A 26,291-nucleotide genomic window follows, 5' to 3' on the forward strand; every position below is an offset into this window, starting at 1 on the left:
AACCTTTCACGTGTGACTAGGGCAGAGAGACCAGACTTTATAAGGCTAATAAGTGGGAACAGTGGTCCTAATTTAAGTGGAAACTTTTGATTTCTCAATCGGAATTCATTGTGATTTGCACTGGGATGTAACAGATGACACCGTATGTGTTGTGCTGACCTTAAATTAATTTAAAAAGAAATCCTCATTAATCAGGGAGACAGTTATCTCATTACAATTTTGATGTTTTTAATGACTTTATATGTAATTTGTATTCAAAGTAATTTACTTTTAGTTTACTACGGACATTCGAGGAGGTTAGAATAGGGCTATCGCCGTATATAGGGCTCTTCTGCTTTCTATGTTAGCGCCACACTACAATACCCATAAGGCCTTGCTTCTACGCATGAGTGGAGAGGTGAGCGACCTCACCCGAGCAGGAGTCTGGAGCCACAGAACGGCCCCGGCCAGCGTGCTCTGCTCTGCTGTTTTGATATGTCGGATCCGGCGGCGCAGGCCGTGCAGTCGCGGCAACTCCAAGCCCAGTCTAGTGGCTCGTCTGGTTCTGGTTCTGGTTCGACCGCTGCCCCGGCGGGGTCTGCCTCGGGGACCAGTGACCCGGTCAGACCGGGATTGAGCCAGCAGCAGCGGGCGAGTCAGAAGAAAGCTCAGGTCCGAGCGTTCCCACGGGCGAAGAAGCTCGAAAAACTCGGCGTGTTCTCCGCCTGCAAGGTACTAACGGCTAGGCTAGCTAGCACTAGCTAAACTCAAAACAAAGCGTCTAATATCGGCTAGCTAGCTGTCTTAGCTTGCCAGCGCCAGTATCTATACCAAAGCAAAAATACCAACTAGGTTCGCGTATTTGCCCGTAACCTATATAGCTAGCAAGCTAGCTACATGTTTGAACGTGCATTTTGATGTGTAGCCGTAGAAAGTTAGCTATACTGTAGCTCTCGTTTGCTATATTATCTTGAGCACTGCTACAACTTTTGTCCATCTCAATCTCAATAAATGTTACTGGTGTCGTGCTGATTAGCTAGCTAATGACAGCCATGGCAGAGCCGTTTTGGCCCATTCAAAGCTGAGCATGAAAGGAGAATGTCAACTCCACCTCTGACATGTCCTGTATCCCATATCATAACCCATATTCTCAGGCCAATGACACATGCAAGTGCAATGGCTGGAAGAATCCCCATCCACCTACAGCCACCCGCATTGACCTGCAGCAGCAAGCAGCCAGCCTGAGCGAATCTTGTCGCAGCTGTGGACACGACCTGGGTACTGAACCGTACAACTGTTATTTAATCACCTGTATTGCACACACATACACAGCCATATCCCAGGATGAAGGCTACGCAGAGAGGCTTTACATCTTCCCCTGGGGATCAATAAAGTGCTGCTACTACTACCGTTGGTGTGATGTCGGTCTCTCACAGTATCTCTACCCGTGTAGCGGACCATGTGTCCCACCTGGAGAACGTGTCGGAGGACGAGATCAACAGGCTGCTTGGGATCGTGGTGGACGTGGAGAACCTCTTCATGTCTGTGCACAAGGAGGAAGACACGGATACCAAACAGGTCTACTTCTACCTCTTCAAGGTATCTATTTCTCCCCGCCGACCTAAGACAACCACAAACAAACACCTCGCTCTCTCAGATAAATCCATAAGTCAAATCAGTTGTATGTCACCTTGGTTGTGTGTTTTAACCCCTTGTCCTCCTCCTCCCTTGCGGCCCTTCCTGCTAGCTGTTGAGAAAAAGCATCTTGCAGATGAGCCAGCCCATAGTAGAAGGATCACTGGGGAATCCTCCGTTTGAGAAGCCCAACATCGAGCAGGTAAATATGGTCACACACCTGGTAGGGACGTGGCTGGACAGTTGTTTATCCCACTATACAGCACCGCTTCTGCTAGTCGCTTAGGAAATAGTTGTCGGCTAATTTAAGTATAATATAATTTGATAAAAATAAAAGATTTATAAAAAGATTTGTATCCCTAATACCTGGCGAGCTGTTGTCCTGTTTCACCACCAGGACACATCAGTTCTGTTATAGTCAGACTCAACAGGATGTAGGTTTTTGCGATAAGCCTGACATTGGCGCCGCCTATTTCCTCCCGGCACCAATCAGATTCAATTCCCCGACACTATGTTGTAAGGAAACCGTTAAAGAAAAAACAAGCTTAGCGCCACCCAAGACGATTGTGATTGATTTTTAAAAAGCCAATCACAGCATTTTTCCCCCCCATCCCAGAATAATAATAGTCTCGTGAGACCATCCTGATTTCGCAAGCTCACATTCCTTTTCTCTCTCAAATCAGTCTTACTTCAAATGCTTTTCCCACAGACACCAAAATCTTGTAGAAAGCCTTCCCAGAAGAGTGGAAGCTGTTATAGCTGCAAAGGGGGAACCAACTCCAATGCCTATGAATTTAGAATAGGATGATTAGAATTAGGATGTCATAAAAGCTCCTGTTGGTGTGATGTGTAGGTGGCCCAATACTTTTGTCCATATAGCATCGGTCTGGCTATGCGATTAGTTTTGTGGTAACGAAGCTGCATTTATTTGGATGTTGGATTTGTAAAGCTCTGATTTGCACGTTTCTTTAGGGAGTGTTGAACTTCGTTCAGTACAAGTTCAGCCACCTGCCGCCCAAAGAGAGGCAGACCATGTTTGAGCTCTCCAAGATGTTCCTTCTCTGCCTCAACTACTGGAAGCTGGAGACTCCCACACAGTTCCGCCAGCGCTCGCAGAAGGACGACGGCAGCACCTACAAAGTCGACTACACCAGGTGTGTGTGTGTGTGTGTGTGTGTGTGTGTGTGTTAGTGTTACAGATGCACTGTATCATCAGTGGACTACCAGATAATAGATTTATATTATGTATATATCGCTATATGAAATTTTGGCCGATGAATAGAGCCAATGATACGAGGTAGAGATGCACCGATCCACTTTTTTTCAACTCCAATCCGATTTCGATACCTAAATTTGGATGTCTGCCGATACCGATCCGATACAGCGGCCTTTTTTCTTGAATAATTATTTATCGTTAACTTATTTAATTATCATTAATATACACTTTGCACACACCGTATTCTTACTGTGTTCCTACTGTACTGCATTGAACCTGTTTTATTATTAGGATATCTTGTATCTTGTTGTTGTGGAGCCAAAACATAATAATTTCACTACTTATTTTACCCAACATATGGCTACTTGCATATTGGATGTAGGCCTAACAATGAAAGAATCCTTGAACCCTTGAATACTATATATTCATTTTCACTTATCAGCGCCCACTTTCATGCAATAAAAAGAACTAATTAGTAAAATATAAGTTTGGGATGAGACCCCCCTGTCTGTTCTGCTCTCCTGTCACTCATTCTGCACCTGCAACAGAGTGGGTCTCAGCCTCTTAGAGCAACGGTGTCATATTTCACTATGACACAACAAGAGGAAGGAGAGGGAGAAATGGCTCTAGTTTACAGATTGCCTCATTAACGATATCAGGTTCCCTATTAGCTTTGGGTTTAAATCCGAAATATTGCCAAATAGGTGCATTTGCTTTTGGAAATCCTCCACTACTGTCTAGTGTAACCAACTAGAGCAGCATGCAACTCAAGACTTTCACTTGCACTCGTGAACGTTCTTTGCAAACTATTTCAAACTTTTTTCAGGCTAACGTTTGTTTTCGCACCAAACATTCGCAAACGTAAGCGAGCGGTCTGAAAAGGCAGACTAGTTTGGTGAAGTAGACGCTGGAGCGCGCCAGATTGAATGAACGAATACCGGAGCCCGCTTGCTTCATCTGTATCGGCATCGCCGACGTCAGGCCGGTACCTGATCCACGAACCACGTCTGGACCAGATCGGTCCTGATACTGGGTCAGAGCCCAGTCCTGATACTGGACCAGATCGGTCCTGGTACTGGACCTGAGCCCGGGCCTGATACTGGATCAGATCGGTCCTGATACTGGATCAGATCGGTCCTGATACTGGATCAGATCGGTTCTGATACTGGATCAGATCGGTTCTGATACTGGACCAGAGCCCCATCCTGATACTGGAACAGATCGGTCCTGATACTGGACCAGAACCCGGTCCTGATACTGGACCAGATCGGTCCTGATACTGGACCAGAGCCCGGTCCTGATACTGGACCAGAGCCCAGTCCTGATACTGGACCAGATCGGTCCTGATACTGGACCAGATCGGTTCTGATACTGGACCAGAGCCCCGTCCTGATACTGGACCAGATCGGTCCTGATACTGGACCAGAGCCCAGTCCTGATACTGGATCAGACCGGTCTTGATACTGGACCAGATCAGTCCTGATACTTGATCAGATCGGTTCTGATACTGGACCAGATCGGTCATGATACTGGACCAGAGCCCGGTTCTGATACTGGATCAGATCGGTCCTGATACTGGACCAGATCGGTCCTGATACTGGACCAGAGCCATGTCCTGATACTGGACCAGAGCCCGGTCCTGATACTGGACCAGATCGGTTCTGATACTGGACCAGATCGGTCCCACCTCTTAATACGCAGCCAGTTTGCTTTCACAGTTATCTTTGACACTTTCTGATCGGATTACTAGATGTATCTTTATGTTGTTCTCCTAAAAGGAGGCCAGCTTCATTTTTGGCTATAGAAAGCATTGTGCACCATAACAGATTTAGTTTTCACTTGCTCTGGTTAGGGCTGGGTATCGATTCGAATTTCAAGAATCGATTCGATTCCGATTCACAAGGTGCAGAATCGATTATCACGATTCAATTCTATTCAATATCAATTCGGTTAGTGTTACTAAAACCTGTTTTTTTTTTAGCTGTAACCTTAATTACATGACTGCCAAGTTATGCAACACATCAATACTAGGGCTGGGTATTGATACTGATTTCCAAAAATGAATGAATGAATCATTGAATGAATTAATGAACTATTAATTCCTTAATTTATTCATTCATTAAATAAAAGATCGATTTTGGGATTCATGAATCGATTCAGAATCGATTGATCGATTTTTTTAACCCAGCCCTAGCTCTGGTAGTACTTCACTCAAGAGAGAAAAAGAACAGTTGAAGAGTCAGAAATGTTCGTCGTCTTTGGTGTGTTAACAGTAGCGATGTCAGTTAGATCAGAACTATGAAATATTAAATCATCCATCTTTGCTCACTACCAGGGCTGAAGATTAACTTTTTGGCTCATCTGCCAAGGGGACTGGTAGATGAAAAAATCCACCAGCCAAGTATATTTTTTACCGGCGAAAATAATAAATTGCCTTTTTTGTCACATTATCACAAACAGAATGCCGGTCTATGGCATGGATGTGGCGACATTGCACGCATAATTTATTACATGACTCTATTGGTACAAACATTTACCCACCAGCGTGGCGGATAGCCTCCGAAATGTAGTCGCCAAATGGAAATTTTACCCGCCATTGGCAGGTGGCGGGTGTTAATTTTCAGCCCTGCTCACTACATCTTGGTCTGTCTTACTCTCAGGTGTGCATAAAATACAAGTTATCAGCTTCCTTTTAATATATAAAAACGTAAAATTATCATATTGGTTATCCGCCATGAGAAGCATCGGTTATCGGTATCGGTTGGAAAAATGCATATTGTGCATCCCTTGTGTGTGTGTGTGTGTTCTACTCAACAGCAGCTATTAAGGAAAAGTCAATGTACGTTCTGAACATTGTAGCCTATTTTAAATTTCTCGGTATGAATACGTATCCGTGTCTGCCGCCCTTTTGCGGGCAGACCTCAAACCGTTGTCTAACGCGACCGGCCGGGCGTTTGGCCCCGCCCCCGCAGGTGGCTCTGCTACTGCCACGTCCCCCAGAGCAACGACAGCCTGCCGCGCTACGAGACCACGCAGGTGTTCGGTCGCAGCCTCCTGAAGTCCATCTTCACCGTGACGCGGCGGCAGCTCCTGGAGAAGTTCCGCGTGGAGAAGGACAAGCTGCTGCCTGAGAAGCGCACCCTCATCCTCACGCACTTCCCCAAGTAGGCTCCGCCTCCGGCTCGTCCGCCATTTCCCCTCCGCAAACCGACACGTCTTTTACCTTGATCATTGCGTCCGATTCTTCGTTTTATCTGAGACGTTCGCGTGTGTGTGTGTGCGTGTGTGTGTGTGTTCGTGTGTGTGTGTGTGCGTGTGTGTGTGCGTGTGTGTGTTCGTGTGTGTGTTCGTGTGTGTTCGTGTGTGTTCGTGTGTGTGTGTGTGTTCGTGTGTGTTCGTGTGTGTTCGTGTGTGTTCGTGTGTGTTCGTGTGTGTGTTCGTGTGTGTGTTCGTGCATGTGTGTGTTCGTGTGTGTGTTCGTGCATGTGTGTGTGCGTGTGTGTGTGTGTGCGTGTGTGTGTGTTCGTGTGTGTGTGTTCGTGTGTGTGTGTGTGCGCCCGTCGCAGGTTCCTGTCCATGCTCGAGGAGGAGATCTACGGCGAGAACTCACCCATCTGGGAGGCGGACTTCACCATGCCCGCCTCGGACGCAGCCCAGCTGGGCCATCAGGCAGGTGAGGGCGGGGGTCCGCGCCCCCGGGGGCGTCGGCTCGCGAGAGACGGGCGGTCCCCTCGGGTTCCACCGCACGCCGTGTGATCGCAGAAGCCCCTCTGAGTTTGATGTCGTCTAACTAGCCTCTGTTTTTGGGTGTGTCCCGTCCTGGTAGTGATCAGCCCGGCCGCAGTGTCCGGCACCACGTCCTTTCCCAAGGGCTTGACCAGCGGTTCCTCCCTGGGCACCATGGGCCTGGAGGCCGGCGTCGCCGAGCCAATCACAGGTCGGGGATCGTAATCATCTCATTTCCATATTCTTACCCGCCGATGTGTTTTGCGATAGAAGAGTCGGCAGAGATCTGACTCACTCACTCTGGTTCAGGGGAGAAGAGGAAGCTTCCGGAGGCTCTGACCCTGGAGGACGCCAAGCGGATCCGGGTCATGGGAGACATCCCGATGGAGCTTGTCAACGAGGTCATGATGACCATCACCGATCCGGCCGCTATGCTGGGTCCAGAGGTCAGATCGGTTAATTTCATCTTCTTCGTTTGGGTTGGTTGTTATCGTCCTCTCCCCTCCAGGCTCGGGGATGAGGGGCTATCCTTTTACCACCCCGAGCCTGGGTGAGGGGTCACCCGAGCTATATATCCGGGCACACCTCCAGGAGCCACGTCACCGTTTCGTCATCCACAACTGTCAGGCCACGCATTCCGTTGGGTGTCCGATATGTCGGACAGTCCTGGATGACGTGGTCTGCGGTTTGTTCCACATCATTATTTATCCAAAAGTATGCGATTAAGCGATTTACATTAATAACAGAACATTTATAGGCTACAATTTATTTACGGGCAATAATCCAGACGCAGCACCTTATCGAAAGATGAAAGTTAACACATCAGCGAGGGGCAACAGTGTTCATACAATATTACAGGCAAGGGTTATTTTATTAGGCTATTATATTCATGAAAAATCTTTTTTTATTATTTTTTTTATTTTATTTTAAATAAATTCGAATATCGTTCGAACTCTACTAAATTAATTCGAATATATTCTAACTCAATTTCATGGCACTTTTGACAGCCCTAATTGACACCGGAAATTGTTTTTCCCAGACAAATCTTCTGACTCCCAACGCCGCTCGGGACGAAACCGCCCGGCTGGAGGAGAGGAGAGGCATCATCGAGTTCCACGTCATCGGGAACTCACTTTCCCAGAAGTCCAACAAGAAGATCCTGATGTGGCTGGTGGGCCTTCAGAACGTCTTCTCCCACCAGCTACCTCGCATGCCCAAAGAGTACATCACCCGGCTCGTGTTTGACCCGTGAGTAGCCAATCACATCGCAGAACCAGCATCCTTGGCACCAGTGGCGGGGATCTGTATCCAACTTTGGGGGGGACATTTACATTGAAATTTTGTCAGAGTATTTTTTTGGGGGGACATCTTCCTACACGGCTGTATGGTCATTTGAATGCCACTACCCCAAACTAAATATTGGGGGGGACAATTTTAATGATCTCAAATATTGGAGGGGACATGTCCCTCCTGACCCCCCCAGGATCCCCGCCCCTGCTTGGCACTACAGGCCTGTCTTTAGGTTCATGTATCCACGATGGGCCACTATTAAAACGAATTGCGTCTATTTGATCTGTTTTATTCAATCCCATGTCTCTTTCAGGAAGCACAAGACCCTTGCCCTCATCAAAGATGGCCGCGTCATCGGGGGCATCTGTTTCAGGATGTTCCCCACCCAGGGCTTCACAGAGATCGTCTTCTGTGCCGTCACCTCCAACGAGCAAGTCAAGGTGCGTGTACACCCTCCTAAACACATTAAATAACTGGTCTAATTTTAGTATGAAAATGAGACTGTGAATGTATACTATGTCAGAATTAGTTATTTATGTCCCAGTGTGGCTCAACGGATGTAGGTTTTTGAGATAAACCTCTTATTGACGTCGCTCAATTCCAGCGGCGCCAATCTTATTCAATCCCCCGACACTGTTTCACAAGGATGCTGTTGAGAAAGAAAACAAAAGCCTAGCTCCGCCCAAGAGCGTTGTGATTGGCTTAAAGAAACAGGGCGTGTCTCAGGATGTTAAGCGGGTGCAGCCAGACCCTTCTCCAGCGCTGGAGCAGCGTGAGACCAAGTGTGGAGAAAGGTCTGGCTATGAGAGACTGTCTCCATCCTGACTGTTCAAATCAAATCAAAACTTTATTTATATAGCATATTTCATACACAGAGGCAACACAATGCACTTTACAGAGAGCAATGGGGGGGGCATAGGTCCCACCCCTACATATCCCAGAGGGAAGCAAAAAAAACAGTTTCACCCGGGGGCCAGAAAAGTGAGCTGTACTTTCTTCCCTTACCTCTCTCAACGAGACGATTGAGCAAGCTCCTGGAAAATGTTTGTCTATTGGCTAAGAACATATACAGAGCAGTAAACATGGGCTAGATACTTCATAAGAGAGACATGACTAACAGGAGAGTGCACAAATAGTTACAGAGAAGTTGCCTACATGGTCGGCCATTATGTGTTAGCTATCCCTGTAGTCTCTAATATGATATTTGAATGAGTCATATAACAAAGCACAGTAAGCACTTAGCAGAACAGGCTCGTAGAGAATGTAGAGAAGAGTCCATCCTGACTGTTGTGGTTTTGACGTCAGGGGTACGGGACTCACCTGATGAACCACCTGAAGGAGTACCACATCAAACACAGCATCCTCTACTTCCTCACCTACGCTGACGAGTACGCCATCGGCTACTTCAAGAAGCAGGTAGTTCCTAGTACAGACTTCACTTCTATTCATCTCCCATTCCACCCGTTTTTATCGCCCTCTCTCTGACACCCCTTGTTGTCCTCAGGGCTTTTCCAAAGACATCAAAGTGCCCAAGACCCGCTACCTTGGCTACATCAAGGACTACGAGGGGGCGACGCTCATGGAGTGCGAGCTCAACCCCCGGATCCCCTACACCGAGCTGTCCCACATCATCAAGAGGCAGAAAGAGGTGAACAGGAAGCGGATGGAGTCATGTGACCGCTCTGTGGACCGCCCCCGACCTCCTGCATTAGAATCTTTCTCTTCCTGTCTTTTTGTTTGAAATGAAAAATGACACACTCCCGCACACACACTTTCTCTGCTTTTAATCTGCCAACGTTTCGGTTAGACCTGCATCAGGACAGGTTTTTGTAACAATGAGAATGTGAGTTCATTTTAAACACCGCCATACAATGTGATTGGATAATTGGATGTGTTTCCCATCCCCATTGGTTAGTGAGATGACATCATGAAACGACATCACTGCAAGGAGAAAGACAAGATTAGAAAAAAGACAATGTTTCAATAACACCAACATTTTTAGGAAAAACATTCTAGAGACAAATATATTATAAAGAGAAAAAAAGGGGGACTGTAAATCATCAAACACCTGTCTATCAGCATATAGCGTACGTCATTTTTCATTTGAAACTTAAGGGGATTTACTCCCAAGCACCACAATGTTGTGAGAGTGCATGTTGGTATTTTCGCCTGTGTTTTTGTTGGCATGATAGATCATTAAGAAGCTGATCGAGAGGAAGCAGGTCCAGATCAGGAAGGTGTACCCCGGCCTCACCTGCTTCAAGGAGGGGGTTCGGCAGATACCCGTGGAGAGCATTCCTGGCATCAGTGAGTCAATCCATCCAACTTTATTTGTACAGCACATTTCAGACACGAGTGCAACACAATTCGCTTGACAGCAAAATTAAAAACGGAATAAATAAGACAGATAGTAAAAGGCCAAGACATAAGTAAAACAAAATACATAAATAAAACTGAGCATAATAAAGACAGAGTGTAGCAGTGACTAAACACTAAAAGTTATGCTTTTTATTATGACACGGCGATAATACATAACAGCTTACATAACAGGTCTGACTGAACAAACAGCGCTTTTCTTGTAGAAAAGCGCTGAAGGACCTTGGCTAAAAGTGTGTGGGCACATCTTCCTAGACGATGGCTGTCGTGCCGGTCTGAAACATCTAACTCCACAAAGCGTCTTTTCTCTCTCGCCAGGAGAGACGGGCTGGAAGCCGAGTGGGAAGGAGAAAGGGTGAGCTAGCCCAAAGACCGTTTTCTCTTCACGCTTTTTAGCACGACGCCACGATAATACATCACAGCTTGCATAACGTCGGACGGACAGATTGAACGAACAAAACTTGTCTTGTAGGAAAGAGCTGAAGGACCCTGACCTGCTGTACAACATGCTGAAGAACCTCCTCGCCCAGATCAAGGTAAGAGTCTCAGACTGGAACACCTCTCACACTCAGAGAGTAGAGTAGGCCTCATACTTCACACTCAGAGAGTAGAGTAGGCCTCATACTTCACACTCAGAGAGTAGAGTAGGCCTCATACTTCATACTAGAGATACTCAGAGAGTAGGCCTCATACTTCATACTAGTGCACACTTCACATACTCAGAGAGTAGAGTAGGCCTCATAATTCATACTAGAGCACACTAGAGATACTCAGAGAGTAGGCCTCATACTTCATACTGGAGTGCATCTCACATACTCAGAGAGTAGACCTCATACTTCATACTAGAGATACTCAGAGAGTATGCCTCATACTTCATACTAGAGATACTCAGAGAATAGGCCTCATACTTCATACTAGAGATACTCAGAGAGTAGACCTCATACTTCATACTAGAGATACTCAGAGAGTAGACCTCATACTTCATACTAGAGATACTCAGAGAGTATGCCTCATACTTCATACTAGAGATACTCAGAGAGTAGAGTAGGCCTCATACTTCATACTAGAGATACTCAGAGAGTAGGCCTCATACTTCATACTAGAGATACTCAGAGAGTAGACCTCATACTTCATACTAGAGATACTCAGAGAGTATGCCTCATACTTCATACTAGAGATACTCAGAGAGTAGACCTCATACTTCATACTAGAGCGCACCTCACATACTAGAGAGTAGGCCTCATACTTCATACTAGCGTACCTCACATACTCAGAGAGTAGAGTAGGCCTCATACTTCATACAAGCGTACCTCACATACTCAGAGAGTAGAGTAGGACTCATACTTCATACTAGCGTACCTCACATACTCAGAGAGTAGAGTAGGACTCATACTTCATACTAGCGTACCTCACATACTAGAGAGTAGGCCTCATACTTCATACTAGCGTACCTCACATACTCAGAGAGTAGAGTAGGACTCATACTTCATACTAGCGTACCTCACATACTAGAGAGTAGGCCTCATACTTCATACTAGCGTCCTCACATACTCAGAGAGTAGAGTAGGCCTCATACTTCATACTAGCGTACCTCACATACTCAGAGAGTAGAGTAGGCCTCATACTTCATACTAGAGCGCACCTCACATACTAGAGAGTAGGCCTCATACTTCATACTAGCGTACCTCACATACTCAGAGAGTAGAGTAGGCCTCATACTTCATACTAGCGTACCTCACATACTCAGAGAGTAGAGTAGGCCTCATACTTCATACTAGCGTACCTCACATACTCAGAGAGTAGAGTAGGCCTCATACTTCATACTAGCGTACCTCACATACTCAGAGAGTAGAGTAGGCCTCATACTTCATACTAACGTACCTCACATACTCAGAGAGTAGAGTAGGACTCATACTTCATACTAGCGTACCTCACATACTCAGAGAGTAGAGTAGGCCTCATACTTCATACTAACGTACCTCACATACTCAGAGAGTAGAGTAGGCCTCATACTTCATACTAGCGTACCTCACATACTCAGAGAGTAGAGTAGGCCTCATACTTCATACTAACGTACCTCACATACTCAGAGAGTAGAGTAGGCCTCATACTTCATACTAGCGTACCTCACATACTCAGAGAGTAGAGTAGGCCTCATACTTCATACTAACGTACCTCACATACTCAGAGAGTAGAGTAGGCCTCATACTTCATACTAACGTACCTCACATACTCAGAGAGTAGAGTAGGCCTCATACTTCATACTAACGTACCTCACATACTCAGAGAGTAGAGTAGGCCTCATACTTCATACTAGCGTACCTCACATACTCAGAGAGTAGAGTAGGCCTCATACTTCATACTAACGTACCTCACATACTCAGAGAGTAGAGTAGGCCTCATACTTCATACTAACGTACCTCACATACTCAGAGAGTAGAGTAGGCCTCATACTTCATACTAGAGCGCACCTCACATACTAGAGAGTAGAGTAGGCCTCATACTTCATACTAACGTACCTCACATACTCAGAGAGTAGAGTAGGCCTCATACTTCATACTAGAGCGCACCTCACATACTAGAGAGTAGAGTAGGCCTCATACTTCATACTAGAGCGCACCTCACATACTCAGAGAGTAGAGTAGGACACTGACACTGTGGTGCATCTTTCCCAGACCCATCCTGACGCATGGCCCTTTATGGAACCAGTGAAGAAGTCGGAGGCTCCAGATTATTATGAGATCATCCGCTTCCCCATCGGTGAGTTACTATGAGATCATCCGCTTCCCCATCGGTAAGTTACTATGAGATCATCCGCTTCCCCATCGGTGAGTTACTATGAGATCATCCGCTTCCCCATCGGTGAGTTACTATGAGATCATCCGCTTCCCTATCGGTGAGTTACTATGAGATCATCCGCTTCCCCATTGGTGAGTTACTATGAGATCATCCGCTTCCCCATTGGTGAGTTACTATGAGTTCATCCGCTTCCCCATCGGTGAGTTACTATGAGATCATCCGCTTCCCCATCGGTGAGTTACTATGAGATCATCCGCTTCCCCATCGGTGAGTTACTATGAGATCATCCGCTTCCCCATTGGTGAGTTACTATGAGATCATCCGTAAAGTTAAATACATGAAAAATATCCCATTCGACGGCGTTTCCGCTCGGTGATCGGTGCGCGCATACCGGTCGCCGTAGCAGCACAAGACAACCCTCGACGTATTTCCCACTTGACCCGAAAATCACAGCGAGCGATTCCTCGAACCGCCCGGGGCCCGACCTCTCAAGACACACCGCAGAGCAGCGACGTAACCCTCCCTGACTGAAACCCGCCTCCTCTCTCTCCCCCCCCCCCGCGCCCCCCCAGACCTGAAGACCATGACGGAGAGGCTGAAGAACCGTTATTACGTGACCAAGAAGCTCTTCATCGCCGACCTGCAGCGGATCATCACCAACTGCCGCGAGTACAACCCCCCGGACAGCGAGTACTGCAAGTGCGCCAACACGCTGGAGAAGTTCTTCTACTTCAAACTGAAGGACGGGGGTCTGATCGAGAAGTGAGCCCTCCTCGCCCCCCCCCCCCCCCCCCCCCCCCACCAGGCCGGGCGGTCACATACACACACATGGTATACTCTGCTAACGGAGCAGCAGGGGGCGCTCTGTACCTCACACACGGCCAGGAGGGCATGACTAGCCATTCTCAACCCCCAGTCAGTCAGTGAGTGTGTGTGTGTGTTGGGGGGGGGGGTTGTGTACATTACCGTTGATTGAAAGGAATATTTCGGTTCAAGAAACAATGTTGTGGAAGTGGTAGAAGAAGGGTCTTTGGGCCAGTAAAGAAAAAAGTATTTTTCTTCTCCGTTTGTTTGCATCCCTCTTAGTGTCCTCGCTCCCTCAGTCTCACTCTCCATAGTTCAGAACAGGAACGCGGGTCTGATTCCACCACACACACCACGAGCCGTCGAAGGGCTTCGGCTGAATATCCATGTACCAAAACTGGTCCCAGTGCAGCCTAAAATCACAAGTCAAACTTGATTTCCTCTGTCGTGCGGCGGGTAATCTTGAAGTCGCATGTACCAGCTTTTCCACCGGTCAGGCTGTCTCTTAGTAGAACAAGGTTCAGTGTTCGTAAGGATGGTGGATGGTGCGTTCTCAGACCACTCGGCGCTCAGACGAGCGCTTTATTTCGGATACTTTCACAGGAGACCGGATCCCCAACAGCGATCCGATCAGGGCCATATACAGGCCAGATCTGGCTTAGTTCTGGCCCATATATGGCCCAGATCCGCTTGCTATCTGGGAAGGACCTAAGCCGCTGTTGCCTTCCGTTACTATCTGGCGTACACTTGAAAAGAGCCCAGTGGCCTTCTGGGGAATCGCTGCTACGCCCCCTAGAGCTAGAGAGAGGGGCGGAGTTCTGCTCCGACTCCTCAGTCAGACAAGAGGAAATCCACGTTGGTATTAGTCCTGTGGTGACATTGCTTAGAGATGGCCTGGCTATACGATATTTCCACGGCCATCGCATATCCACCTGCTACGGTATTAACACACTGACTGCTCTTTGTGTTGAGTTCACATTTCTTTTTTCAGTCTTGGCCAGTATACTGTCGTCAGTGGTCCCGAACTGTTGTTTTATAGATAGTTCACTATAATGGTAGTTGACAGTCAGTTTAGTTTTCTCAGTTATCAGGTTTGCTTGTTATTATTCTGGAAATTGAAAAGATGAAGTAGGTTGTAGACGAATCAAATCAGTCTTCATCTACATGGCGCATCTCGTTCACGGAGGCAACACAATGCGACAAGTGTATTCAAAGAAGTGATTCCGTTTTCCGCTGGTTACAAGGTCCAGTAAATATGACTGTAAAATAATATTTGACTCCTCCAGGCTGTTCTGCTCATTCATCTATAGGTGGTCCACCACAAAACCCCGCTGGGTCTGTGTTGTTATAACTCCTGACGTAGAAAAAGAGGTTTCTAGTCATATATTCCCGTCATACTCGCGCTGAAATGGCATTAGCGCACGGTGAAGTACGGTCCAGTAACACCACAGTCATCCGACAATGCGAATCCCACTCAAACACACGTTCTAAATGGTTTGGTCGGTGTCTGGTTGTGCGCCTCTTGAGATGCCTCGTGTTCCTGGTTGTGTTGTCCGTCGTTAGGGGGACGTTACTGGTCTGTGCCGACTGAGCCCGCTTGCTGAGTGTGCTACTGAGCTGTAGTGTGCGTGTATAATATACACTGTATATATGCGTGTGTTCATTTTGTACTTGAAGTATGACTCGCTTTGAGCAACTGACGTGATGTCAACGTTGCGTTCAGCGTCGTCAGTTACGTCTCAATCTACCTATGCTGCATTTAAAACTCAAAATAAGGACTGAGTGAAATGATGACTGAGGACTGCTACAGTTTATGTATGGTTTGAAAAGCTCTACTGTAATATTAATATTATTCATTATTAAAATAAAGATTTTTTTATAGTAAAATCATTGTTTTCATGTCTTGTTTGGGATAATCATCGGTCGGTAAGTTGGTCCCACTTTAGATGCAACTTATAAAGGCTTCATTCATTCATTCATTCATCATAAAGTCTAGCATTACATTAATGTGTCACAAAACCTCTATAACTGTCACGTTTCTCATATTCAACATAACGGGTTACCATTTGTCACATCTGACATTCTCTACAAACTACACAATGCAATCAATAACGATTTTCAACTAGATTTCATTCATCGAGATATGTGATGTGTGATTGAAGCACACACACAAAATGTCTGAGCAGTTGTTGTGGATTCTTTAAAAGGGTAAGAACTTCAAAAACACACCAGTGAACTTGGGAGTAAGAAGATAACTTTTAACAGTGCTTCAGGGCCTAGAAGGCCATTCAAAACACACACCAGATTGTATCTGAGGAGAAATGTGATGAGCAGTTGTCAATGATAGCCTTCTATACAGTATTTCACATGACTTTTGAAAAGCAAAGCGTGCAGGTGTCTTTGTTCAGATGACAAATGCCCATCCACAAAAGCAACAACAGGAAAACGGTACCATATATGGGCAGCCCTGCTTTAAGAAATGAAACTGATCTCGGGTTGCAAAGGGGTGGGAAATTTCCGGAAATTTAATGGGAAGTTAATATTGGGAATTTTGGAAATATTGACCTTTTTTGTAGCCTATAAAAAAAATGTTGCTACATTTTTTATTTGATATGCTTATTTTAGGATTTTATCCCACTTTCATCCAATTTGGTAGCCAATTGACCCGGACCTAGAGTCCAATTACGCCCTACTTACTGTTGAGGATTCATCACACAACCCGGCCGGTCGGCAATGTGAAAGGGAGAGACAACTCCATGACTATCTCAGCTCGCAACCATAATTCCAACACCAGACAGGATTGATGTTGTGTGACGAATTCTCAAGCCAAGATTAAACTAACCACCCTCAGGGAGTGGGGGCCCAATAGGCCACTCCCTCTGGGATTAGGCCATACTCAGATCTGGCTAGACCACTGGTTCCCAGTGGGAAGCTGCACCGGAGCACGATGCATTAGACCACTACACCACCGCACACCCCTATAACAGGGAACCTAAATGTAGCCTAGTTGGGGGAAAAACATAAATTGCAATTCTAGATCTTGCAGCATGATCTTGGTTAAAACCTGATTTAATGCAAATTCAGTTGAATTTCAACCCTATACTGTGCATTCATCCATCACATGTGCAGTGCATTCTTCCATCACATGCACAGCTAATTCCTAGCATCCTACACACTAAGAGGGCTGTATAATTCATTTCAGTTCTACTCACAAACAGATTAAGCAAAAAATGTTGTATTATTGTATTAGAAATGTTTGCCTGCATGTCTGCTTATGACAAAGCAAAATGTTAATATAAATGTATGTATGTATGTTTATTTATGTATGTTTATGACAAGATAAATACAGTTGGTATAAATAACATCCAAATTCCCAGTTAATTCCCATTAATTCCTGTTAATTCCCATGGAAAGTTTACAACTTTGAATATTCCTGGAATTTTGCAACCCTACTCATCTAAAATCAAACAAGGTGATGTTTGTGCGTCTGTGTCTCTCACTCCCCGATACCCAAATGAATGTTATCTGTCCTGCACCCAGCTGTGTCCTTGAAGAAGGAACTGCCTAAAACAACGCTCTTTCATCTGTCTGGGAGCAGGGGGCAACTGGAAAAACCACAGAACCTCCCTTAGTACAGAAGTATGAAGTTAGAACACTGTTAATAGGAATAAAGAATGAAGTATTATTAAGTATAAAACATAATGTCATGAACACAATTTCCCTCACACAGTGTACTGCAGATGCATTGCTAAACATTTATGTAGTGTTTACATGAGCTTTATGAAGCCTTTATAAGCTGCAATTCATGCAGGACCAAAAGGTGTTTGAGATGATGTGTTTGCTCAGGGAAAATAGTCCCGGGGGGTTCCCATAGACTAGTTTCGTTTTCCTTTCCTGATGTATCAGGCAAGAGAGCATGGAGTAGGGCCCTCAAAGGGATCTCAGGACTCCACGACTGACAATGGACACTACCCCTGTCAGTCCCCTGTCAGTTCACAGTAGTAACTTTGTGTACAGCCCCGCCCCCCCGCCATGGTGAGCACATCTGCAAGTTTGACCTGGATTCTGTCACAGGCGATGTATGTAGCCCCCTCCTAAGTCAGTCACATCTCTGGAAGCGCACAGACAGACGCGCACTTCATAGATCTCCTCTCTGTCGTTCCTCCAGAGCCGCCTTGAACTGAACTCTCCCGGCGAGAGAATGAAGCGCAAGCTTTCGGTTTCGTTTCTCTGCTCGGGTGTCAGAGCGACCGGTTAAATAAGCAACGACAAGTCCTCTGTCCTCAGTGCTTCTATCAGCAGGGCCATGGACTACATCTGCCCCTGGAAGAAAACAAACTGCTGAGCTTCATTTAAAGCTGGGTCGTACTGTCGTTTGCTATTCTCTATAGTCTCAGGCGTTGACGACTGTGTGTGATTGAAGCAGTTAGTTTCAATGGCAGACTTTGAGCTGTACGGCTACCAGGAGGAAGTGGTCCAGAGGGCTCTCCAGGGGGAGAACATCATCATCTGGTTGCCCACCGGAGGAGGAAAGACACGCGCCGCTGTCTACGTAGCCAAAAGACACCTAGAGACCACCCCTAAGGCCAAGGTGGCTGTGCTGGTCAACAAGGTAGGGCTGCATGAACGATTAACTGACAAGATCTGACAAGAATTAGTGCTTGTTTATTTGTCTGTCTGTCTCTTCTCTCCTCTCTCTTCTATGTATTTGGGTGTGGGTGGGAAAGGGATGTATTGTTTATTATATATTTATTGTCTACTAGTGTGCCATATTTATACATTTCTTGTATCTTCTTATTTCTGTATGTAAAACGCATTGAGATTACTTTGTATGAAATGTGCTATACAAATAAAATTTTATTGAAGATTACAAATATGTATAACTTACCACCAAGGTAAAGGTGGTTTCACGTTCGACATTCGTCAGATATTCATATTCGGAATTTTAGGGACCGAGGGGAAAGTACATTATCTATCTATGACAGCTCTTGATTTTATGAAATTATTGATAACCAATTTATTAATCAATCAGACAGATATTCAATCAAGTTTAGTTCAAATATTGGTTTAATTGATTTATTGATTTTTAATAAATTGGTTATCAATAATTTCATAAATCCAAGAGCTGTCATAGATAGATATTGATTAGTAGAATAATTCAGAAGTAGTTTGAGCTGTCTGTGCCCAGAATTGGCAGAGTTATTGATAGAAAACTTGATTGAATATCTGTCTGATTGATTATAAATTGGTAATCAATAATTTCATAAATCCAAGAGCTGTCATAGATCGATATTGATTAGAATTATTCAGAAGGGGTTTGAGGTGTCTGTGCCCAAAATTGGCAAAGTTATTGATCATATTAAATATTGGTTTAATTGATTTATTGATTTTTAATAAATTGGTAATCAATAATTTCATAAATCCAAGAGCTGTCATAGATATATATTGATTAGTAGAATTATCCAGAAGGGGTTTGAGATGTCTGTGTCCAGAATTGGCAAAGTTATTGATCCTAACCATATTAAATATTGGTTTAATTGATTTATTGATTTTTAATAAATTGGTAATCAATAATTTCAGAAAACCAAAAGGTGCCATGGATAGATATTGATTAGTAGAATAATTCAGAAGTGGTTTGAGGTGTCTCTGCCCAAAATCGGCAGAGTTATTGATCCTAACCACATTAAATATTGGTTTGATTTCTTGATTTTTTATAAATTGGTCATCAATAATTTCATGAATCCAAAAGCTGTCTCAGATAGATATAGATTAGTAGAATAATGTGCAAGTGCTTTGTCGTGTCTTTGTCCAATATTGGCAGTTATTGATTTTCTTTCCTGATTATGATTGTACTTTCTCCACGGTCCCTAAAATTCCGAATATGAATGTCTGACGAAGGTCAAACGTGAAACCAACTTTACCTTGGTTAACTTACCGTCAGATTGTTTGTATAGGTACCCTGTTAACCATTTATAACCATGAAACAGATGTTCATCGGCAACCTGCTGTTGACATGTGTAGGTTCATCTGGTGGACCAGCATTACAACAAAGAGTTCAACCCCCACCTCGGCAGTGACTACAGGCTGGCGGCAATCAGCGGAGAATGCAGCCAGAAGGACTTCTTTGGCAGTGTGGTGAAGGACTACGACCTGGTCATCTGCACTGCACAGATTCTGGAAAATTCCCTGAGCAACACAGAGGAGGGCAAACATGTCGATCTCACAGGTGAGGGTCAGGCATTGATTGGCTGCAACAACGCGCTGTGCTGGTCACTGACTCACTGTAGCATATGTGTACTAGGAGGCTTCCTTCAGCCGAAGGTCTGTGAAACAGCTCGTCCAATGACCGCAGGGTCGGAGGTTGATTCCCGGCCTCCTCCTGTCCACATGTCAACGTGTCCTTGAGCCCAAATTGCTCCCAGGCAGACACCTTTCAGGGCAGCTCTGACGTGTGAATGTGTGAATGAGAGGCCTTTGTAAAGTGCTGTATACTGTAAGAGTAGTCCGTTTACCGAGTCCTAGGTTTTATTCCTATTCTTGTGCACTCTCCTGTTAGTCATGTCTCTCTTATGAAGAACTAGCCCATGTTTACTGCTCTGTAAATGTTCTCAGCCAGTAGACAAACATTTTCCAGGAGCTTGCTCAATCGTCTAGTTGAGAGAGGTCAGGGAAGAATTTTTACAGCTCACTTTTCTGGCCCCCGGGTGAAACTGTTTTTTTGCTTCCCTCTGGAATATGTAGGGGTGGGACCTATGCCCACCCCCACTGCTCTCTGTAAAGCACATTGTGTTGCCTCTGTGTATGAAATGCACTATACAAATAAAGTTTGATTTGATTTCACTGTGGAATAGGAGCAGTCGACACAAATGAGTGTTGTGTGATGATAGCACCGCAGTAAGCAGCCCCGCCCCCTCTCTCCCCGACAGACTTCACCCTGCTGATCTTTGACGAGTGCCACCACACCCATAAGGAGGGCGTTTACAACAAGATCATGCGGCGCTATGTGGAGCAGAGGCTGCAGGGGGAACGGAGGCTGCCTCAGATCCTGGGCCTCACCGCCTCCCCCGGGACCGGGGGCGCCAAGAGCCTGGCCGGGGCTGTGGAGCACGTACTGCAGGTCTGTCTGTCTGCCTGTCTGTCTGTCTGCCTGTGTCTGTGGTTCTGTCTGTCTGCCTGTCTGTCTGTCTGTCTGCCTGCCTGTCTGTCTGTCTGTCTGTCTTCCTGCCTGCCTGCCTGTCTGTCTGTCTGTCTGTCTGTCTGTCTGTCTGTCTCTCTGTCTGTCTGCCTGTCTGTCTGTCTGTCTGTCTGTCTGTCTCACTCACTGTCTGTCTGTCTACCTACAGGTCTGTCTCTGTCCATCTGGCAGCCAGCCTGTCTGTCTGTCTGTTTACCTGCAGGTCTGTCTCTGTCCGTCTGCCAGACTGTCTATCTGTCTGTCTGCCTGTCAGTCTGTCTGTCCCCCTGGAGATTTAGTAGACTACACAGAGCCTCATCTAACAGGCTCACATCAGTGACGGCTGCGTTTGTTCTCCTTTCCTCTTCTCTGTCCCATCTCTCCTCCCATCTCCCTCAGATCTGCGCCAACCTGGACTCGGCCATCGTGTCTCCTAAAACGCACGGCGCCGAGTTGAAGAAGACGGTTCCCAGGCCCAGGAAAAGGTTTGACATCGTCGACAAAAGGCCCAAGGTGAGCCGACCTGTTTGCCATCCCGTATCTGCGCGCACGACGATCACTTATCACTCGCCTGTGAGTTAGAACACGCGGTGTTTTGTGTTTTTTTTTCCCCAGGATCCTCTGGGTGATCACCTGAGGTGGATGATGAGGTTGATCCATGAGTTCATGGCTCTGGGGCTCCGGGGCATGGTTCTGCGGGAGATCGGCACCCAGGAGTACGAGGCGGACGTGGTGATTCTCGAGAAGAAGGGCGAGTCATCCTCTCTACGCACCAAATAGACTAATGACACGGGCTGACCCCCTCACTAATACACAAGCCCATCCTGTTTTGTAGGGATGCACGATATATCGGCAATCATATCGGTATCGGCCGATGTTAATCATTTTTTAATATATCGGTATCGGCCTGATGTGCAAAACAGGGCCGATGTGAACAGCCGATAATTATTTCTGTCTATCTGCTGTTGTGTGTGTTGTTTTTGAGAGGAAACATTGCAGTAAATCTATGTAAGTCTATGATTTATCAGCTTTTCCAAATGTTTTGTAAATAGAGACAGTGTTAACATGTGTTTTTCAGTATGTATAACATTTGATTATCATAGAAACTTGTTTTTATACAGATCATATCGACATCGGTACTGTAAATATCGGTTATCGGCCATGACAGCAATGTTAATATCTGTTATCGGTATCGGCCATAATGTTCATATCGGTGCGTCCCTGGGGTGCGTTCAAATTCAGCGAAAGTGGGCGAACGTTAGCGAACTATTTTCCGTTAGCTTTGTGTTCGCCGCAAACGTTTGTTAACAGAAGCTGACAGGCTGGAGAGGTAGTTCGCCAGTAACGGAACAAGGATCACAATGGACCCAGGCTTACTGGAGATGTGCTCCCATGGGGATTGTTGCGTTTATGCGAACTATTTGGAACGTTCATTAAAAGCCATTCAAATGTGACCGTTTGGAGAAAACATGTTTGCGGCGAACGTTCGCCTCTGTTAGCTGAATTTGAACGCAGCCCTGCTGTTTTGCGTGCGCAGGTGTTGCCGAGGGAAACAGGATGCTGGCGCAGTGCGCCCTCCACCTGCGGAGCTACAACGACGCCCTGCTCATCCACGACACGGTGCGCATGGTCGACGCCCTCGGCGTCCTGGAGGCCTTCTACAGCGCCAAGAGCTCCACCGCCATCGACGGAACCGACTACTTCCTCCTGGGCCTGTTCCAGGGTGAGACCCCGGGGCTCGAATGGAACGTCTCCCTTCCGGGGGCTTCTAAGAGAGGAGGGTGTGGATGGGTGTGGATATGGAGGTACGGTTTGTGAGTACCGATCGTTGTTTTGGGTCGACAGAGAACGAGGCGGAGCTCAAGAGCCTGTCTCGCGACGCCCGCTATGAGAACCCCAAGATGGCGACGCTGCAGCACACCCTGCTGGAGCAGTTTGGAAGGACGGGTTCCAGGGGCATTCTCTTCTGCGAGACCCGTAAAAGCACGCACTGCCTGCACGACTGGGTCCTCAACAACCCGGTCTTACAGAGCGTCGGCATAAAGGCCGCCATCCTGACCGGCGCCGGCAGCGGCATAAACTACATGACGCAGGTGACGCTCACATGACACTAGGCTTAAATGGTTTTGAAGGATGGGTCATGCAACCAATAAATCTCTCAATGTTTGTGTACGCCTGTGTGTGTGTGTGTGTGTGTGTGTGTGTGTTTCGCAGAACGAGCAGAAGGACACGATTCGTAATTTCCGCCAAGGCTCCGTCAACCTCCTGATCTCCACCAGCGTGGCCGAGGAGGGCCTGGACATCCCAGAATGCAACCTGGTGGTGCGCTACGGCCTGCTGACCAATGAGATCGCCCAGCAGCAGGCGAGCGGGCGAGCCCGGGCCAGCGACAGCGTGTACTCGGTGGTGGCGCCGGCGGGGGGCCGGGAGATCCGGCGGGAGAACATCAACGACCACCTGGAGGAGCTGACCCGCCACGCCATCGGCGCCGTGCAGGCGATGGCGCCCCGTGAGTTCCGCCAGAAGGTGAGCCTGTTCTTCCTGTTTCTGCTCACTTCCTGTTCGATCAAATCAAATCAAACGTTATTTGTATTGCGCATTTCATACACAGAGGCAACACAATGTGCTTTACAGAGAGCAATGGGGGGGGGGGGCATAGGTCCCACCCCTACATATTCCAGAGGGAAGCAGAAAAACAGTTTCACTCGGGGGCCAGAAAAGTGCGCTGTAAAAATTCCTCCCTGACCTCTCTCAACGAGACGATTGAGCAAGCTCCTGGAAAATGTTTGTCTGTTGGCTAAGAACATATACAGAGCAGTAAACATGGGCTAGATACTTCATAAGAGAGACATGACTAACAGGAGAGTGCACAAATAGTTACAGAGAAGTTGCCTACATGGTCGGCCATTATGCGTTAATGTATTCGATATCCTTCCTTTTTTCACGTCACCCCCCCACTTCGCAGGTCATCGAGCTGCAGAAAGACGCCATTTTGATTCGCAGTCTGGCTGAGCGGCTGAACATCAAGCAGAAGAGCCGCTTCAGGGCGACTGACATCCAGCTCTTGTGTCGAGGCTGTTTCAAACCCGTGGCGTTCGGACATGACATCAGGCTCATTGAGAACACGCATTATGTTAACGTCAACCCAGAATTTGAGTAGGTTATTTATACGTTTGTGTGAGTTCATACATTTCAAATACTGTTGTATGACCCGCGGTATGCATATGAGTTGGTATAGGCCGTTTGGTTTTAACCTGTGTGTGTGTGTGTGTGTGTGTGTGTGTGTGTGTGTGTGTGTGTGTGTATGTGTGTGTGTGTGTGTGTGTACGTACGTGCATGCATGTGTGTGTGTACGTGCGCACGTGTGTGCGTGCGTGCGCGTGTGTACATGCGTGTGTGTGTGTGTGTGCGCGTGTGTAAATGCGTGTGTGTGTGCGCGTGTGTAAATGCGTGTGTGTGTGTGTGTGTGTGTGTGTGTGCGTGTGTGTGTGTTTCAGGAAGCACTACAAGGCTGGTGGGCAGGTGTACCTGGAGAGAGGTTTTGAGGACTGGGAACCGGGCCGTGTGATTGGCTGCGCAGCGTGTAGCAAGGTTGGACTGACCTCTACTCCGCCCTGTTTTCATCGGCTTACATTTGAAAACATATGTTGACTTGTGTTTTCACACGCTTGTGTTTCTACAGAAATGGGGAATGGAGATTAAATATAAAAAGGTCGTCTTGCTGCCCAACATAGCCATCGAGAACTTCGCCCTGGAGACCCCGAAAGGGAGAGTGACTGTCAAGAAGTGGAAGGATGTTGAGTTCACCGTTGAGGAGTTCAACTTTAACAAGTACTATGAGGAAAGGTGCTTTTCAGAGTGACAGTAGCTCCTTTCAGGAAGACAGTGTCACTGCTTTCCTGCCCCTACATGTGTGTGTGGTCTGTAGAACTATGGTCACTTTTGACTCTCTATAGATAATAATCTATGTGCAGTAATTGAACATTTGAAATACTCCTGTTGAAATTATCCCTACAGTATAGGTGTCTCAGTAATTACCCATTATATATTAGGCTAGACTTTGCATGTATTTAAGTGTCTGTCGTTTAGTGTCTCTCTGGTCCACTGCTAGTGGATCCACTGCTGGTGGGGCTGTTGGTTGAAGTGCTTCCAGTTGAAGCGCTCCCACTTTCTCCACTCCCTCGTCCGGCCAGTCTTTGAGATCGTCTGACTCCCTGAGGGGAGGCATCGCCTTCCCCATCCTGGTGTTGTTCATGCTCCTGCGGGGCAGTATCACCTGCCCCTTCCAACCCACGAACAGTTGCTCTTCTTCTAAAGGCCTCAAGTGTCCTCTTAGGATCTTCTGCTCTGCAGCAATGATTGAATGAGTTCTGGCAAGTAGTAGTACTTTGGCTCTTCCTACGTTAAATGCAATTATTATTATTAGTCGCTTTGGATAAAAGCGTCTGCTAAATGACTGTAATGTAATGTAATGCAACTCTGTGTTTTGTTTTCTGCTCCTCCTGTTCTCGGTCCCACTCCCAGATTCCTGAGTGGATCCAGTTATAATTAATATAATAAAAAGCATTTTAATTTTAATAAAAAAATAAAAAATAAAAAAATATTTTATTAAATTAAAATTACATATTTTAATAAATATGAGCACTGTGATTTGTCATTTGTGTTTGTCACTGGATGTTATAGCTATGTAAACATGTGGTTACCTGGTGGTGCTATGTCAGTTATTGAATTTATGTGCAGTAATTGAAATTTGAAATACTCCTGTTGAAATTATACCTACAGTAGCAATAGGAATCCATAAGCCTAGGGCCAATGGGCCTAGGATATAGACTATAAACTACTGGTGGAATGGTGGTGGAGCAATAGTGGGAGCATTTTGGATTACTAGCAGACCGCTGTCCCTGACCCAAATAATCCGCCAGAGGTCTGTTTGCCATTCGATGTGCAAATGGCCAGAAACCCGCCAGCGGATTCGGCGGGAGGTCCGCCAGCTCCTCCATTGGGGACCCGCTGTAGGTCCACTAGCCTTGCGTTATATTCTGCCGGAGGTCCACCAACTCGTCCATCGGGGACCAGCTGTAGGTCCGCTAGCCTTGTGTTATCTGGGTTTATCCCTTACCTTTGTCCAGAAACAGAAGTTGAACCAATTGCAGCAAAATAGCTAACGTTACAGGAATCATCAGTATAACTGCTTTAACCACTGACCGCTACCATTAATGTTATGGAAGCTGCTGCTAGTTGTTGTGAGCTCATGAGCTAACTGGCTATCCTGCTCTTATTGTGCTCAATTAG

The 26,291-nt window shown here is 46.4% G+C and overlaps 2 protein-coding genes across 2 annotated transcripts; both read left to right on the plus strand.

Annotated features, from left to right (window-relative positions):
* The first annotated feature begins 449 nt into the window (after positions 1-449).
* Positions 450-15,624, plus strand: kat2a (K(lysine) acetyltransferase 2A). The gene is made up of 18 exons (XM_084448288.1): positions 450-711; positions 1,134-1,257; positions 1,433-1,578; positions 1,727-1,816; positions 2,587-2,768; positions 5,803-5,994; positions 6,397-6,503; positions 6,657-6,767; positions 6,866-7,002; positions 7,596-7,804; positions 8,160-8,286; positions 9,152-9,262; positions 9,351-9,494; positions 10,039-10,153; positions 10,541-10,577; positions 10,695-10,758; positions 12,898-12,982; positions 13,594-15,624. The coding sequence occupies exons 1-18, from the start codon at positions 475-477 to the stop codon at positions 13,785-13,787; spliced, it is 2,412 nt and encodes an 803-aa protein (XP_084304414.1). The 5' UTR covers positions 450-474; the 3' UTR covers positions 13,788-15,624.
* A 2,636-nt stretch (positions 15,625-18,260) lies between these two features.
* dhx58 (DEXH (Asp-Glu-X-His) box polypeptide 58) lies at positions 18,261-25,165 on the plus strand (the record flags this gene model as incomplete). The annotated part of the gene is made up of 11 exons (XM_084448289.1): positions 18,261-18,437; positions 19,847-20,051; positions 20,752-20,942; positions 21,399-21,512; positions 21,615-21,750; positions 22,537-22,722; positions 22,845-23,092; positions 23,214-23,525; positions 23,965-24,155; positions 24,497-24,590; positions 24,682-25,165. The coding sequence occupies 11 exons, from the start codon at positions 18,261-18,263 to the stop codon at positions 24,859-24,861; spliced, it is 2,034 nt and encodes a 677-aa protein (XP_084304415.1). The 3' UTR covers positions 24,862-25,165.
* Between the last annotated feature and the right edge of the window lie 1,126 nt (positions 25,166-26,291).

The sequence above is a fragment of the Borostomias antarcticus genome, assembly GCF_949987555.1.
Source record: "Borostomias antarcticus genome assembly, chromosome: 14".
NCBI lineage: Eukaryota > Metazoa > Chordata > Actinopteri > Stomiiformes > Stomiidae > Borostomias > Borostomias antarcticus.